Source organism: Centruroides sculpturatus, unplaced genomic scaffold (assembly GCF_000671375.1).
Source record: "Centruroides sculpturatus isolate CEXI.00-Female unplaced genomic scaffold, Cexi_2.0 scaffold793, whole genome shotgun sequence".
Classification (NCBI taxonomy): Eukaryota; Metazoa; Arthropoda; class Arachnida; order Scorpiones; family Buthidae; genus Centruroides; species Centruroides sculpturatus.
Genome location: NW_019385190.1, coordinates 172,140 through 190,023, shown reverse-complemented (window position 1 = coordinate 190,023; position 17,884 = coordinate 172,140). Strand labels below are relative to the sequence as shown.

The 17,884-nt window shown below is 26.3% G+C and overlaps 2 protein-coding genes across 2 annotated transcripts; one reads left to right on the top strand and one right to left on the bottom strand.

Moving 5' to 3' along the window:
* Positions 1 to 1,379: 1,379 nt before the first annotated feature.
* Positions 1,380 to 3,532, top strand: LOC111635942. Its single transcript, XM_023381087.1, has 4 exons — positions 1,380 to 1,640; positions 1,816 to 2,515; positions 2,589 to 2,888; positions 2,957 to 3,532. Exons 1-4 carry the CDS (start codon positions 1,447 to 1,449, stop codon positions 3,053 to 3,055), a joined length of 1,293 nt encoding a protein of 430 aa, XP_023236855.1. The 5' UTR covers positions 1,380 to 1,446; the 3' UTR covers positions 3,056 to 3,532.
* Positions 3,533 to 8,300: 4,768 nt separating this feature from the next.
* On the bottom strand, positions 8,301 to 9,905 carry LOC111635941 (zinc finger protein 618-like). The gene has a single exon (XM_023381085.1). It carries the CDS (start codon positions 9,828 to 9,830, stop codon positions 8,601 to 8,603), a length of 1,230 nt encoding a protein of 409 aa, XP_023236853.1. The 5' UTR covers positions 9,831 to 9,905; the 3' UTR covers positions 8,301 to 8,600.
* Between the last annotated feature and the right edge of the window lie 7,979 nt (positions 9,906 to 17,884).

The following is a 17,884-nucleotide window of genomic DNA, read 5'->3' as shown; positions in this document are numbered from 1 at the left end:
TGACATAGAATAAGATATAAATCAGATTAAATGAAGTTTATACGAAAGGAAATCTATATAAACTATGTAGAATAGAAACTATGTAGCAATTTTAAAAGCGCGGGGATATTGGGGGACAAGTTTAATGACGTCACCATTTGTAACTAACGTCATTACAATGATGTTTGGTATCATTGCGTTTGTATCTATACACCAGACAGTATCGGATGATACTGTTTGATGTCGATACAAACAGACCGACAGGCAGTATCATCCGATACTGTCTGTCGGCAATCGAATGAGTTTAATTATCAATAAATTATACAATTTAATCAATTTTTCCAAATTTATATTTAATAATCAAATTACGAACGTTATGTGTTATATTTAATATTTCAATATTTATTCTTATTTACGTTAAATAATATCATAAAATGTTGAAATTTTTCTTTGTTTTTCGAACTTTCCCTTTGTAAAAAAAGTTAAGTGTTATTTCTACATAAATTTGTTATTTTGATTTTCATTTATAATTTAAAATATTAATTTAAAATGAGTGAAATTATGTTAAATACAGGTAACCCCTGTATAACACGGCACTTCTATAGCACGGGTTCACTCTAACACGGTTCGGGAATTGGGTAAAACCCTGATACAGCATAAAATGTAATAAAGGGTAATGCTTAATCTTCAGGGTAGAGATGAGTTTTATATTAAAAAAAATTGTAAATGCTAATGGCGAGTAAAATCTTCATTAAGTCCGATCCCTCGAGACCCTTCTCTTCTCCCTTCTTGACTTTCAACCATCAAAATTTAATAGCTTCGATTCGCCTAATACACAAACCTCGCACAAAATTTCGGAAATTTTCGACAAAAAGTACTGGAGTTGTTAAGCTTCAAACAGAGTGAAGAAAATAGTGCTCCGCCCGCAAGCACACATACCCATACATACAGAAAAAAAAACCCTAATTTTTTGCATATCTCGTTTCAAAATCTCCTGAGTCGAAAAATATAAAAATCTTAGGAGTCAGTTTTTGACGATTGCCATACTTTTCCTCTGTCCTATATAACAGCCGGAAAAGTAAAATTAATTGCGAACTTAATTACCGACTTAATATATTTGATATAATCTTTTATGTAAGTATTAAAAGCAAAAATGTATTATTAAAATGTGCAGTGATTCATATTAAATTTTAACTTGGTTTCCCTTTACGTCGGATCTATTTACGTGCTACTGCCTTATTCAAACGCCATTTAAACTTTTTTATACAAAATATTTAACATAAATCTAGTAAGGAATTTTACGGTAAGTTTTCTAAAATTCAAATTAAAAGCAATAGTAAATTTAAAAAAAAAAAGAAAAAACAAGTTTCACCGCTTAAAGATCTATAGTAAATATTGCCGTTATAATTTTTGTTACATAACAATGCTTACTTTTTCTATAAATAATAATGATTAAATAATAACAAGATGGATTTCTCCAAGAATATTAGGAGAACTAGCTCTTGTCAAAAAATTCCTAAACAAAAACATTCGAAACAGAATGCATTTACTCACGTAATGGCTTCTGATTCAAAGATTCAACAATATGCAATCACTGCAAAGACTCGAGCAAAAGATTTTATTTCTAAAGTTATTGAAAAATTATTTGTCAGGAAATCTCAGTAAGTAAAATAGAATTTTTATAGCAGCATTTGTTTTATATTAAATTCTTATAAATCATATTTTAAAAATATTTTTATGTAATCTTGTGTTAAATATTGTGATAATTTCGTATTTACAAATAACTGAAAAAAGTCTATTTTTTTTTCAGTTTAATATCTTAAAATTACATTTCAGGGAAGAAAAATGTCCACAGACAAATCTGCCAAATCTCGTTTCAGATGATGATTCATCCGTTGAACAGATTACAGATAATAAGACACCAACTTATAAAAGTTTAACTTCTATTGTCAAAGCCTTCGATAATATTATTAGATTAAAAGAAAATGATTTATTGGAAGATGATGAATCTGTTAGTTCGTTTACAGCTCAGACTTTATTTCAGAAAATCAAAATTTCAAAAAGCAACGTACAAATAGAAAAACAAGTTATTGTAGAGCCTCTTCGAGTAAATCACGAGGAATCAATCAGGGCCACATTATCAAGTGAAGACGTAAGCGAACAGCCTCTCTTATTTGGTACTCAGGAAGTAATTTCTCCATTGAATAATAAGGCAGATGAAACAGTGACAATTGACAATCTTACGACCCAAGAAAATCAACAAGCAGAAATGACTAACGATAAAAATGCAGGAACATTTATTGATATATGCAAACGAGCCATTTTGGAGTTAGATTTTTCCTTACAGTTAGATATGAAATCCCACACATCGTTTGATTCTCAAGAGGAAGGAAAAAAAGAATCCGATATTGCAGCATTTTCGAAAAACTTATCCGAAACAGGTCGAGAAAATATGAAAACAACATCTTTGCCTCAAGAAATCAGCAAGGAAAAGCAATTTCCTGAAGACCCTGATACTGAATTTCAATGCAATAGAGTATATATTTTACTAACTTGAAATTTTTTATATTTTTTATACTATAATACTTATTCAGATATTAATATTTTAGTGTATAAAAACAACCCAAATATTTGAAAAATTACCAGAAACATACGAAGATAAAAGATCCGAAGTTATGGGATTATCTAAAAGTAGTCTCTTTAATCAAATTTCGTTCTTTGAAAAACCTCTCGAAAATAATGAATCTCGATATACAATTGTTTTACCGGAATCTATTGAAAATCTGACCTTCCCAATTATAAGAGTTAAATCATATATATCGAAAAAAACCTGCGAAGAATGGCATTCTGTAGATTCTTTATCTGTTGAAAGATCTTTTACAGAACAAAATAGTGAAATTACAAAACAGGTCTGATTTTAAATTTATTATTAAAATCATTTTAACTATTTTTACTAAAAATAACTTTGTACATTCAGTGTGGGGATGACTGTAATGTATCTTCTGTAGTCTGTAGAAGCAAGGACGATTTGATCGAACCAGTCTTACCGCCATCACGAATAATGAAAAAGAAATAAGGATTAAATATTCTTCATCACTTACTAATACTATGATTTCAAATTGATTCGTGTAATTTCTTTCACCAGTTTTGTTGTAAAATGCAAAATAATGATTTTAAAATAATTAATTAAACTTTTAAGGTCAATGAATTTATTGTGATTTAATCTGCGCTTCTTAACTACCACATAACTGTTGTCTTTGTTATTGTTTCGACAACAATGAAACTATTTAATTACACAAAAAGAAAAAATCGAAATAGGTTATGAATTTTTAATTAAAGGAAACTAATTACGTTTAAATATAGGATTATTTTTAATGAAAATAGTTCTCACTTTTTCCAAAATGGAGCTGCATGCCACTGACACTCTGCTGTCTTTTGGACGAGAGTAAAGAATGTTATTGTTCTTTCTACGCGGTGACAGGACACGTATGGCAATTTAACAGTAGGAAATGTCTCCCGAATATGTCGAATGACCTTTGATAAACATTAATCGGTCTTCGATTAATCACTATCATTTGTTCGTCTCTAAAATTAACACTACATCGAACACTGCACTAAATTATATATAGAGTAACGAGGCCTGATCACAAGTTTGAGAATTACTAAATATACGATTTTACATTATCACGAAATAATGGAAAATTGTATATTTAGCAATTGACATACTGAAGGGCCTTCTATTTAATACTTAGAGTTCATGATGTTCATATTCATCGGCCCAAGTTTAGTAGAGCGCTACATTAAGTTTTGGCTATATGTATATATATATATCAGGTAATTATAATATCTATACTGTATATTATACAATTGAATAAAATTTAATTCTGTGATTTGCTAAGTATCTGTATAAATACGATAAATAATTTGTGTTTGAATTAAAATGTATATTATAAGTTTATAATATTTGTGAGGCCCCGGAAATAGCTCCCGCAAAAGGGAAAGATATAAGAAAAAAAAAGTTTAAGTTAAATCATCAAGAAAGCAAATTATATAAATATCGAATCGGTGATACCGGACTTTGACGTCAGCGCTCATAAAGAATAACGGGAAAAACAAAATTTTAGATATAAAAGAAGAAAATTTAAAATATTAAAATTAAGACGCAGTTTAGAAAGCAAAACGAAACTAGAAAAAAATATATCAAAAAGCGTAGGTGTCATAGTCAACAATTAAACGAGATCAGAGTCGAGAATGATGGTGTCGGATAAACCATCTCCAGCCGACCTTTCTCGCGAACCTTACGAAGCTCCATTTACACCTTGAGACAGGTGGAAGATCAATTAGAAAACGATGATGTAAGATCTATCCAATTAACAAGAAGCCGGTCGCAAAAAAACCTATAAAAATGCCAAATTCAAGGACAACAGGACTTCCACTAAGCTTCCACTAGACTTCTGTTGTGTTCGTGTCGTCTCCGCTTATTTTTGTACCTCCGTTCTTCTTTTTGTGCACCGACGTTAGAGACTTTGAACTTTTTTTCTCTCAACACTGTCCAGGGGCCCTGACGACGCTAGACCAGATCGCTGCTGAAAATCCCGACGACGCAAGACCAGCACCGACGTCAAAAATTTCCAACAACACAGGATCTTGCCAACGAGAGACTTTATGTAAGCAATTTCGTCCGGAATAAACGGTTTCCCTCTGTGAAACACTTGTCTATGCTGCCTTTTAAAACCGTCACCCACATACGCGTAGACCTTAGACTATCCCGACAGTAGGGAAAAAATCTCCCCCCCCCCAATCGGCGTTCTTACATATTCATAAAATATAAAATTTACAAAGATTGAAACGCTAAATTCATTTTTTCTGTAACTTCTCGTCAAATTTCCTTGGTCATTTTACAAATCGCCCTAATTCTTACAAAGAGAAATGCGAAAATTAAACATACTACATTAATTAAGCATTATTTCAGCATAACCATGGTGACATAAATAGAAAATATTTTTATATGCGATAATTTTGTATATTTTATGATCGATATAAAATACAAAGAAGAATACCGACAATTAAGGACCTCCGGTACGCACAAAGGATGTATCAATAGGAATCTAGTATTTATTGAAATAAAAAACTTTTTATAATATCATGAGATAGGTCCTATCTTGTATATATTTATATGAAAAGAGTTAAAACCTTGCACAATCTAAATAAAACCTTTACTGCGCGGATTATTCGAGAAAATAAATACTGTATATCGATTTTAATCGTATTTAATATTAACTTTAATTTTAAAAAACAGCAATAAAGACACAATTCTTTGTTTTTTGAAATAATTTGACGCCAAATCATATAAAGATTTTTATTAATTTTAGAAATCCAAAGTTGTGTTTAAAGACAGATTGATTCTAATTACATTTATAATTATCTTGTAAACTTTCCTTTCTTTCTTGAATGAATTTATATCCGCTTTTTAAGGGATGGACACAATTGAGGAGGGTCGAAACTTGAGTAGTCACAATCGGGAAATGTCAAAATCGGTGTCACAATCGGTAAAACAAGTCAAAATCGGTGTCACAATCGGTAAAACAAGTCAAAATCGGTGTCACAATCGGTAAAACAAGTCAAATTCGGTGTCACAATCGGTAAAACAAGTCAAAATTGGTGACACAATCGGTAAAACAAGTCAAATTCGGTGTCACAATCGGTAAAACAAGTCAAAATTCGTGGAGTCACAATCAGGAGAAATGTCAAAGTAGGAAAGTCACAACTGATGTTTGAAATTTTAGTTTTGAAGTCTTTTTCAACTTTAGATTTCAAACTTTTTTTAATGATAAATTTTAAAGTAGGAAAGTCACAACTGATGTTTGAAATTTTAGTTTTGAAGTCTTTTTCAACTTTAGATTTTTATCTTTTTTTAATGATAAATTTAACACTATTTCAGATTATTATTTAAGCTAGTTCAAATTTTAATGTAACTAAAAAAATATTCTACCAAAGAAATGAGTGCACTCAAGTGGAGTAAAGAATTTTAGGGATGAAAATAGTAGGGAAAGAATATCAAAGAAGTTTCCTGTCCTCAAATTTTTTCAATCTGTCAACAATTTTTCTTTTTTTTTAAGAACAAGATTTATAGTGAAAAATAAAAACAGTATTAATTATATAGTTTAATGGAATCTACAAGTTAAACTTGTAATAAAGTTATAATAATTAAAACTATTAAAATTTATATAAATTAATCTGCAAAATATATTGTTTGAAACTGATTTTTAAAATAATTTATAAGGATTGTTATAATATAATTAGAACAAACACATTTTATAATCATAATTTTATTTCTCTTTTAAAATGCCTCTTATAATTCTTAAAAAAATTAAATATTGTTAATTAATATTTAGTTAGAACAATTTCATATTCAAATATATTATAAATCAAATCAAATGTTTATTAATATAAAAAGGCAGTAGACTTTTTATGTTAATAAACAAATATATTATAAAGATAAGTAAAGGATTCAATTTTTAAAATATTTAAGTATATTTTTTGGATTTATTTACCATTTTCTTAAATATAAATTATGTAAATTTTATATAATTCATTTACGTAGTTAAAAATAGGAAAGTTTATAAAAATATTTTCAGTAATTTTTTTCAAGTTTAAAATTTAATACCCATGTTAAATTTAAATTTATGTTAAACTGTTAAAAAAAAAATTAAAATTTTTAACTCCTACACATAGGATTGTTAGATTTATAAACTTACCTTTAATATCAAATAGATATAATATAAATTACTGTAATTTAGAAAGTTTAAGTATTGAAAATGATTAAATAATATATCATTTTTGACCATTCATCATAAAATTATCATAACCAATTTTTTTTGCATTTATTACAAAAATTTTACTTATTTTTCTCATTTATATTTTGTTAGATTAAAATATTTGTTTCTTTTTTTGAATCTTATAGAATTCTTTAAAAAAGAAATAAAATTATATGTTATAGCAGGAATAATATGAAACCATAAGTTAATTATATTTGTGCTATAGAAGGTACAGTACATTTTATTATGTTATTTTAGAATTGTATTTTTCAAGCTGATTCTCCAATTATTAACTTCTTTCTTGCCATCTAGTTACTAAGGATTTTTGTGATATTTTTTATAAGAAAATCTGTATGCAATTATACACAGGCATTCTTATATATATATTATATATATTTTTTAAAGTATAAATTTCATTATTGTTTACTTTATATTCTAGAAATAAGATTTCTAAATCTTATTTCTAGCCTATGTGTCTATGCAGGCTTTCATATCTTAGGAATATCTAAATATTATGATTTATTCTAGAATATAAAGTAAAAAAAAAAAAGAATAATGAAATTTTATATTAATACGTTAAAAAAATTATTGTATCACACTCATTAAGTACATTTAATCACATTCAAATGTAAAGTTCCGATCAGTAGCACACTGGCACCTCCCACAGTAAAAGGAAAAAAAAAAAACACTAGTAAATTTCCCAAAAAGCTTTTCCTAAATTCATTTTTTATTTTATATTATGTTGTGTACTCTATTTCTATATTACTCGTGGATTAGTGGTCACATAAGATGGAAATTTTATTGAATTTGCATTAAAATTTTTTATCCATTTAACTCAGCTCCCCAAGATTAAATCTTGAGTGTGCCACAGGTGCTGATATTTTATACAGCACTTACCTTTGGGATATTTAAAATTTTCTGACTTTTTACACATATAGATATTGAAATAATAAATATGAAAAAAGCTGAAGATTTCACTATAAGCATATGAAAACAGTGGATATATGGAACTACCAGTTCTAAGTATAAAAATATAAGCATGATTTTGTAACTATCATTAGTTTTCAGAATGCACTTCTATTTGATAAAGGGTCAAATGATCTAGAATCAGATGTGATATTACATCACTATAAATCTATACTTATAAATGAAAATACAGGATTCTGGTAATTTACAATTAAAAACAATAACAAAATTATAGTTAAATTAATTAATGTTTTTGAATAATTATTTTAATTAAATAAGTGATAACTAATGCAAAATGAGTTGAATTCTTTTTATTGTGCTCAAACTGTAAAATTTCCAGAGTTTTATTAATAAACTGAGAAGATTAAATACGAGTATTTACTTTTATTTATTTTTTTTATGGATTCAAATTGATTTATTCAAAAATATTAGTTAAATAAAAAATGAATACTATATGAATATTTTTTCAAAACTTATCATTTACTTTGAAATCATATAGCAACTTTTAAGCAGAAGCTGGATACAATCTTTCATGTTAAACATAACAATGTATTTATAGCCTTAATATTCTGTATTATTCAAGATGAAAGTTGTTATTATACATTTATGACTATAATAAATGAAAAATTCAAAATTTCCTGATTTTTTAATTATAATTAAAAAATGTATTTTATTATTGTAAAACTTAATGAGAAATGATGAAAATGTTCAATAATAATATGGAGTTTGATAATGTTGATTTAATAATACTAAACACATTTATGAAATTATTAAGGGTAAAATTACAAAAAATAAATCATGATTAACATTATAATGTAGTTAACTTGTATATTTTAATTATCCAAGATTACTGTGAAGAAACAGAATACCATCAATGGTATCAGAAGTTAGGATAGATCTCCTATCTCTAAATGCTTTCACGGAAAGAGAGGTAGTGGAATCTGTTGAACAACTGCTAGCTGGAATGGCTAAAATGCTCCGAGCTATTTTTGACAGGCCGGGATAAATTTTTGTCTTACAAGACCACCAACTTAATAAATCTCTCTCATCTGACATAACCGTATTCAGGTTTATATAATTTGATACTTCATCGTTCAATTCATTATTATCTTCCCATTCTGAGAAAGAGATCTTTGGTTTCTTTTCTGGTTGCTCAGGATCATTAACCAAGTCCTCTTTAGAATCCATTTTTTCTTGAGAGATCATATTTCGTATGGCATTGTGAACTTCTTCTTGTTCTGATTTTGATATCATTTTAAGACATTTAAATTCTGGCCAAAGAAAAGTAGCTGTTTTATGAAGAATATGAATAGAAAAATTTTCTTTAATAGTCATGTGACATTTTGATTTGATTGCACTCATCATACAAGTATCATTAATAGCAGATTGCGTATGTTTTAATAACTTGCAATACCAGGGTAAAACTAAATTGATTGTTGGATAATGGAAATCTTCTAAATCATCAATTGCTTGTTTAAAAGGTTGTAAAAATTCAATTAAAAATATTAAAATGTCTAAATGAATTGGTGATATGAGATTTTCTGTTTCTTCTTGAGGAAACACTGTTTGATTTATCAAATCATAATGTTCTCGAACAAACATGAGCATTTCTAATTTGACAGACCACGTTTTATGTTTTTCTTTTTTAATAAATGAAGACGGAATGTCTTGAATTAAGCCAGACTGCTTCATACAGGTTACAATTACTGTACTAGTTGTTAATACTTTTAAGACTTCAGGAGCTTGTTTAGTTAAATAATCAGTATCAAATGTAATATCTAATACCTTATCAATGACAGCTGAACCACAATCTAAACGTCTAAAAGTATTCAGAGCCGAAGTAATCATTGGATCTGGCACCGTTACATAAACTAAATTGCATATCGAACTGGGATCCAATCCAAATCCATAGAGATTACCCACCAGGAGATTTTTGAATGCTTCTCCACTTTTTGCAGCACTGGAATCAAACTGAGATGTCGAAAGAACCCTTTTAACTAACTTCCAATCCCTATGAACATAAAATATAGTAGTGGTAAGATAGTTCCTTGTTTCATCTGTCCACATATCAATTGTAATACCTGCACCATATTCTGAAACAGCATCATCTAATTCTGGTAATATGTGTGCTTTTATCTGAAATTAAATCATAANAAAAGGGAGAATAATATTTAGAATTTTATCAGAATTTAGATTTAAATTATTTAAATATCCTGTCAGTTTAGAAGATTTATTATTATAATTAAGACAGAGGAAAAAAGATTATAAACATTTAAGAACTACACAGATTAAGATTTAATGTAAGAACACTTTCTTTTAAATTGCATATACATATACTGTATATCTGTCAAGACTTGTTTTAAAAGTCCTCAGGCAAGTTTACAAAGTAAGACCTATTACATTGAAGTAGAAGATATAATCATTCAACTGAAATGAGCTATTTCAAGTGAGGCCCATAATACAACTCTAAAAAAATGTATTCATTTGTGATACCTGCTAAGGTAATATATTTTTCTTAAATATTTAAATAATACGCTACATTATATATATATTCCTTTATTATGTTTTTAAATTCAACATATTTTTAATCCTACTTAAATTTTCATTAATAATTTTTTCATTCATGTTTTTCTATAATTGGAAGGAATTCTTTTTTCATTTTTTTGTTATTTCTTTTTTCTCTGGTTATTTGTAAAAGGAAAAAGTGTAAGTAATTATCATTGTACTTCTTCCAAGAAATATTTTAATTAAGAATTATTTTTTCTTATAAAATTTTATTTATTTTTAATTAATTAGAAAGGATTGTTGATTCAGAACTTTAACCTGAAAATAAATTAAATTTTACAAGCTATTTACTATATCTAAATTTTATAAATTCTAAGTAATTGAATTTTTTCTTCTATCATCTTTTCTAGTTTAAATATTTTTTTTAAAATGGAGTAAATAATTTTAAAATTATTTAAACTGTATATTATATAGTAAATATGTATTGTTTCAATTGAATAATGAAAGTCTATGAACTTTTCATATAAAAGTTTCAAATATGTTACTAGATATAATATTTAAATTCTATTTCCTTCATTGTATTTTAAAACTGTAAATATTTTTAAAAATTATCAATAAATGAATAAATAAAAAGTAAAAAAGCTTTGTTTACGAAGACCTAATTTTATATTTTTAACAAAATATTTTATCTTTTTTTAATGATAAATTTAACACTATTTCAGATTATTATTTAAGCTAGTTCAAATTTTAATGTAACTAAAAAAATATTCTACCAAAGAAATGAGTGCACTCAAGTGGAGTAAAGAATTTTAGGGATGAAAATAGTAGGGAAAGAATATCAAAGAAGTTTCCTGTCCTCAAATTTTTTCAATCTGTCAACAATTTTTCTTTTTTTTTAAGAACAAGATTTATAGTGAAAAATAAAAACAGTATTAATTATATAGTTTAATGGAATCTACAAGTTAAACTTGTAATAAAGTTATAATAATTAAAACTATTAAAATTTATATAAATTAATCTGCAAAATATATTGTTTGAAACTGATTTTTAAAATAATTTATAAGGATTGTTATAATATAATTAGAACAAACACATTTTATAATCATAATTTTATTTCTCTTTTAAAATGCCTCTTATAATTCTTAAAAAAATTAAATATTGTTAATTAATATTTAGTTAGAACAATTTCATATTCAAATATATTATAAATCAAATCAAATGTTTATTAATATAAAAAGGCAGTAGACTTTTTATGTTAATAAACAAATATATTATAAAGATAAGTAAAGGATTCAATTTTTAAAATATTTAAGTATATTTTTTGGATTTATTTACCATTTTCTTAAATATAAATTATGTAAATTTTATATAATTCATTTACGTAGTTAAAAATAGGAAAGTTTATAAAAATATTTTCAGTAATTTTTTTCAAGTTTAAAATTTAATACCCATGTTAAATTTAAATTTATGTTAAACTGTTAAAAAAAAAATTAAAATTTTTAACTCCTACACATAGGATTGTTAGATTTATAAACTTACCTTTAATATCAAATAGATATAATATAAATTACTGTAATTTAGAAAGTTTAAGTATTGAAAATGATTAAATAATATATCATTTTTGACCATTCATCATAAAATTATCATAACCAATTTTTTTTGCATTTATTACAAAAATTTTACTTATTTTTCTCATTTATATTTTGTTAGATTAAAATATTTGTTTCTTTTTTTGAATCTTATAGAATTCTTTAAAAAAGAAATAAAATTATATGTTATAGCAGGAATAATATGAAACCATAAGTTAATTATATTTGTGCTATAGAAGGTACAGTACATTTTATTATGTTATTTTAGAATTGTATTTTTCAAGCTGATTCTCCAATTATTAACTTCTTTCTTGCCATCTAGTTACTAAGGATTTTTGTGATATTTTTTATAAGAAAATCTGTATGCAATTATACACAGGCATTCTTATATATATATTATATATATTTTTTAAAGTATAAATTTCATTATTGTTTACTTTATATTCTAGAAATAAGATTTCTAAATCTTATTTCTAGCCTATGTGTCTATGCAGGCTTTCATATCTTAGGAATATCTAAATATTATGATTTATTCTAGAATATAAAGTAAAAAAAAAAAAGAATAATGAAATTTTATATTAATACGTTAAAAAAATTATTGTATCACACTCATTAAGTACATTTAATCACATTCAAATGTAAAGTTCCGATCAGTAGCACACTGGCACCTCCCACAGTAAAAGGAAAAAAAAAAAACACTAGTAAATTTCCCAAAAAGCTTTTCCTAAATTCATTTTTTATTTTATATTATGTTGTGTACTCTATTTCTATATTACTCGTGGATTAGTGGTCACATAAGATGGAAATTTTATTGAATTTGCATTAAAATTTTTTATCCATTTAACTCAGCTCCCCAAGATTAAATCTTGAGTGTGCCACAGGTGCTGATATTTTATACAGCACTTACCTTTGGGATATTTAAAATTTTCTGACTTTTTACACATATAGATATTGAAATAATAAATATGAAAAAAGCTGAAGATTTCACTATAAGCATATGAAAACAGTGGATATATGGAACTACCAGTTCTAAGTATAAAAATATAAGCATGATTTTGTAACTATCATTAGTTTTCAGAATGCACTTCTATTTGATAAAGGGTCAAATGATCTAGAATCAGATGTGATATTACATCACTATAAATCTATACTTATAAATGAAAATACAGGATTCTGGTAATTTACAATTAAAAACAATAACAAAATTATAGTTAAATTAATTAATGTTTTTGAATAATTATTTTAATTAAATAAGTGATAACTAATGCAAAATGAGTTGAATTCTTTTTATTGTGCTCAAACTGTAAAATTTCCAGAGTTTTATTAATAAACTGAGAAGATTAAATACGAGTATTTACTTTTATTTATTTTTTTTATGGATTCAAATTGATTTATTCAAAAATATTAGTTAAATAAAAAATGAATACTATATGAATATTTTTTCAAAACTTATCATTTACTTTGAAATCATATAGCAACTTTTAAGCAGAAGCTGGATACAATCTTTCATGTTAAACATAACAATGTATTTATAGCCTTAATATTCTGTATTATTCAAGATGAAAGTTGTTATTATACATTTATGACTATAATAAATGAAAAATTCAAAATTTCCTGATTTTTTAATTATAATTAAAAAATGTATTTTATTATTGTAAAACTTAATGAGAAATGATGAAAATGTTCAATAATAATATGGAGTTTGATAATGTTGATTTAATAATACTAAACACATTTATGAAATTATTAAGGGTAAAATTACAAAAAATAAATCATGATTAACATTATAATGTAGTTAACTTGTATATTTTAATTATCCAAGATTACTGTGAAGAAACAGAATACCATCAATGGTATCAGAAGTTAGGATAGATCTCCTATCTCTAAATGCTTTCACGGAAAGAGAGGTAGTGGAATCTGTTGAACAACTGCTAGCTGGAATGGCTAAAATGCTCCGAGCTATTTTTGACAGGCCGGGATAAATTTTTGTCTTACAAGACCACCAACTTAATAAATCTCTCTCATCTGACATAACCGTATTCAGGTTTATATAATTTGATACTTCATCGTTCAATTCATTATTATCTTCCCATTCTGAGAAAGAGATCTTTGGTTTCTTTTCTGGTTGCTCAGGATCATTAACCAAGTCCTCTTTAGAATCCATTTTTTCTTGAGAGATCATATTTCGTATGGCATTGTGAACTTCTTCTTGTTCTGATTTTGATATCATTTTAAGACATTTAAATTCTGGCCAAAGAAAAGTAGCTGTTTTATGAAGAATATGAATAGAAAAATTTTCTTTAATAGTCATGTGACATTTTGATTTGATTGCACTCATCATACAAGTATCATTAATAGCAGATTGCGTATGTTTTAATAACTTGCAATACCAGGGTAAAACTAAATTGATTGTTGGATAATGGAAATCTTCTAAATCATCAATTGCTTGTTTAAAAGGTTGTAAAAATTCAATTAAAAATATTAAAATGTCTAAATGAATTGGTGATATGAGATTTTCTGTTTCTTCTTGAGGAAACACTGTTTGATTTATCAAATCATAATGTTCTCGAACAAACATGAGCATTTCTAATTTGACAGACCACGTTTTATGTTTTTCTTTTTTAATAAATGAAGACGGAATGTCTTGAATTAAGCCAGACTGCTTCATACAGGTTACAATTACTGTACTAGTTGTTAATACTTTTAAGACTTCAGGAGCTTGTTTAGTTAAATAATCAGTATCAAATGTAATATCTAATACCTTATCAATGACAGCTGAACCACAATCTAAACGTCTAAAAGTATTCAGAGCCGAAGTAATCATTGGATCTGGCACCGTTACATAAACTAAATTGCATATCGAACTGGGATCCAATCCAAATCCATAGAGATTACCCACCAGGAGATTTTTGAATGCTTCTCCACTTTTTGCAGCACTGGAATCAAACTGAGATGTCGAAAGAACCCTTTTAACTAACTTCCAATCCCTATGAACATAAAATATAGTAGTGGTAAGATAGTTCCTTGTTTCATCTGTCCACATATCAATTGTAATACCTGCACCATATTCTGAAACAGCATCATCTAATTCTGGTAATATGTGTGCTTTTATCTGAAATTAAATCATAATTATTATATTTTTAAACAGAACATTTTATCTAATAATAAATAAGAAATTATTTTAAAATATAGTTAAAATTTTTTGCAGTTTTGGAATAAATTACATAAAAAAAAAAAAAAGAAAATTTTTTAGATATATATTTTAAAATGAATATCTTGTGCAAGATGACTGCATATCATTTTAAAGTTCATACCAAATAATAATTTATATAGGCTCTATTACTTTTTTTTCCCACAGTTATAACCTCTACTATCAAAATATAGTTTGTTAAAGAAGTCAAAACTTTACATATATGGTAGAAAAAATTAAAGAAGAAAATGTTTATAATTTTTCTCCATTAAAAATATTTATAAAATAATTTCAAAATATTTAAATATTTTTTCTGTGATCAAATGTTTCACACATATAGAATTAAAATGTTGCCAATAAATAATAATAATTTGATATGAAATGAATAAAGCCTATAAAATTATATTTAGTCTGTCTAAAAAATTCTTAAAATTGTTATCAATTAAGGATAATAACAAAATTATTAACTAAGATAAAAAATGCCTTAGTTAATAATTTTGCCACATGAGAAAAGCAAGTATTTTTAATATAATTGAATGATGCTTAGGCTGTATATTTGATAAAAATAATTTATTTTTTAAAGATTTTGAGACAATAAGTACTTTTGAGAGTTTTCTAAATGCAATATTCTTGTCATCTTCATTCCAAAAAAAGTTTAAATATTTATATATGTGGGTTTTATGTATATATAAACTAAAATCTATAAATATTTAGAATGATTTTTTTTTTCGCTTTTTGCAATAACTCTGTGCATTTATTATTTTTATTACTGTATGGTATATAGGCCTGTATATTCAAAAACACATTTTTTTATATATCTTTTTAAACGGTAATGCAAATAAAATATATTAATTAATAATATTTTAATAATAAAAAATGCTTTATATAAAACATTGAATTGAAATTATATGAATTTATATGAGATGCGATAATTTTAATTATATTTTTCTTTTTACAAAAACTTTTTTGAGAATTTTCCATTTAAAATATACAACTTATTATGTCACCATCTATCGGATTTCGAATAAACTAAAATCAATTACTCGAATTTAATTACAATAATCGACAGTTTTTAGAAAGTCATTTTATTATTTATTGATTTTCATTTTTCTTTCTTTCTTTCTTCCTTTTTTTTTTAATGTATAAAATTTTATTTTCAGAATTACATAACCATCTTATAGACAAATTTATATATATATTTATTTATCAAGGAAATTAAATATTTAATGACGTGTTTATTGTCTATAAACGTCGAGTGTGTATACATCTATCACACAACGGCTCTAAGTAATAGATATTATAGCAGTAAAAGTGGGCGCTTATTGGGTGTTTTATACGGGAAAAAAGCGCGATTTATTCAATTTACAAGCGAACCTGTTGAATAAATAATCTTCTTACCTCAGTAACAATATCCAAAGTCCTGACTGCTAACAACGAAGCGGGTGGGAGGATAGTAGAAACATCGACTTTACCTAAAGTGGCACCGATATTAATCAAACATTGTGCCATATCCCTGAAACCATCTCCGGAAAACAAGTCGAAAGGGCGCATGTCCTTGCAACATAAAGTAACACATTTGTCTATCAGATCTTGTTGTACTTTCGAGTTCGCCGTCCTTGACTGACCGAGAGGCAACAGCCTAACAATTTGCGGAGGTGAAGAGGAAGGACTAGTCGTTGTTGTAGTATTCAGTTTTTCTTTAGTCAATTTCGATCCACACTTATGTCTATTTAAGTGAGAAGTACCAGTCCTATGACTATCGTATCTCATAAAATTCAAACAGAACTTACAACGGACGTAACCTTTAGGTTGTAACGTTGCCGCATCTACAACTTCATCGAATTTATTCCAAACTTGTGAACCTTCTTTGGCTCTTAATATAAATTCTTTAGTCAGAAGCTTTTCCTTTACTTCCTCAGTTGTAGCTCTCTCGCATCGATCTGTCGTAGCAACTGAGTTGGCCATTCGAAAGAAAAGAAACAAGAATAAAAAAAAAGGACGCAAAAAACGAGTTCCTTTTTTTTTCTTTTACCTTCACCAGTCTTGACTGTCGAGTATTGTCGAAATATTCTTCAAACTTCGATTGCTTTTTATTGTCGTTCCTAGTTGATTACGCGGGCTTTTATTATGACGGTTACACTTTATTTTTCCTATGAAGATACCAAGCTTAGCCCGCTAAATGTGTTCCTCCATCGTGTACTGTGTAGGGTATGTCGTGTCGGGCTCTGCGGGCCGTTCCCATCTACTCGCTAAGAGGGGTGTCAGGTTAAGCGAGTGTACGACAGCCCGACTGACTAGAAAAATAAAATATTAAAAGATCTACCCAGTGAAACAATGTCGAAAGATATGACTGACTGTAACAAAATTAAGACTTTTCACTCACTTAAATTCAATTTATTACTTGGCAACTGTGACTTAATGTATATATGTACTGTACAGACACACACACACACATATATATATATAACAATTGATGATTTTTTTTAAAGAAAAATCTTTATATATTGTTACTTGTTAGAATAAAAAGTACTGTAAGTGATAGAGTAATAAATTTTCTTATATTGTAGAGTTAACGTGTATAGATTTTTATACTATTATAGATTTTTTTTAATGTGCTACTAACACGCGCGTTGATTTTATAGCCTTAATATTAAAAAAAAATTTTGATTTTTTAATAAAAATTTTTTAAATTTGTTAAAGATTTTTAAAATATATTTCATATAAAGCATATTTTTTAAAATAAAATTTTAAAAAAATTGCTGAAAAATAAAGATTTTTATCAATTTTATATGAATAAATTTTTAAGTATAAATAATAAGTTTTAAATAATATATATT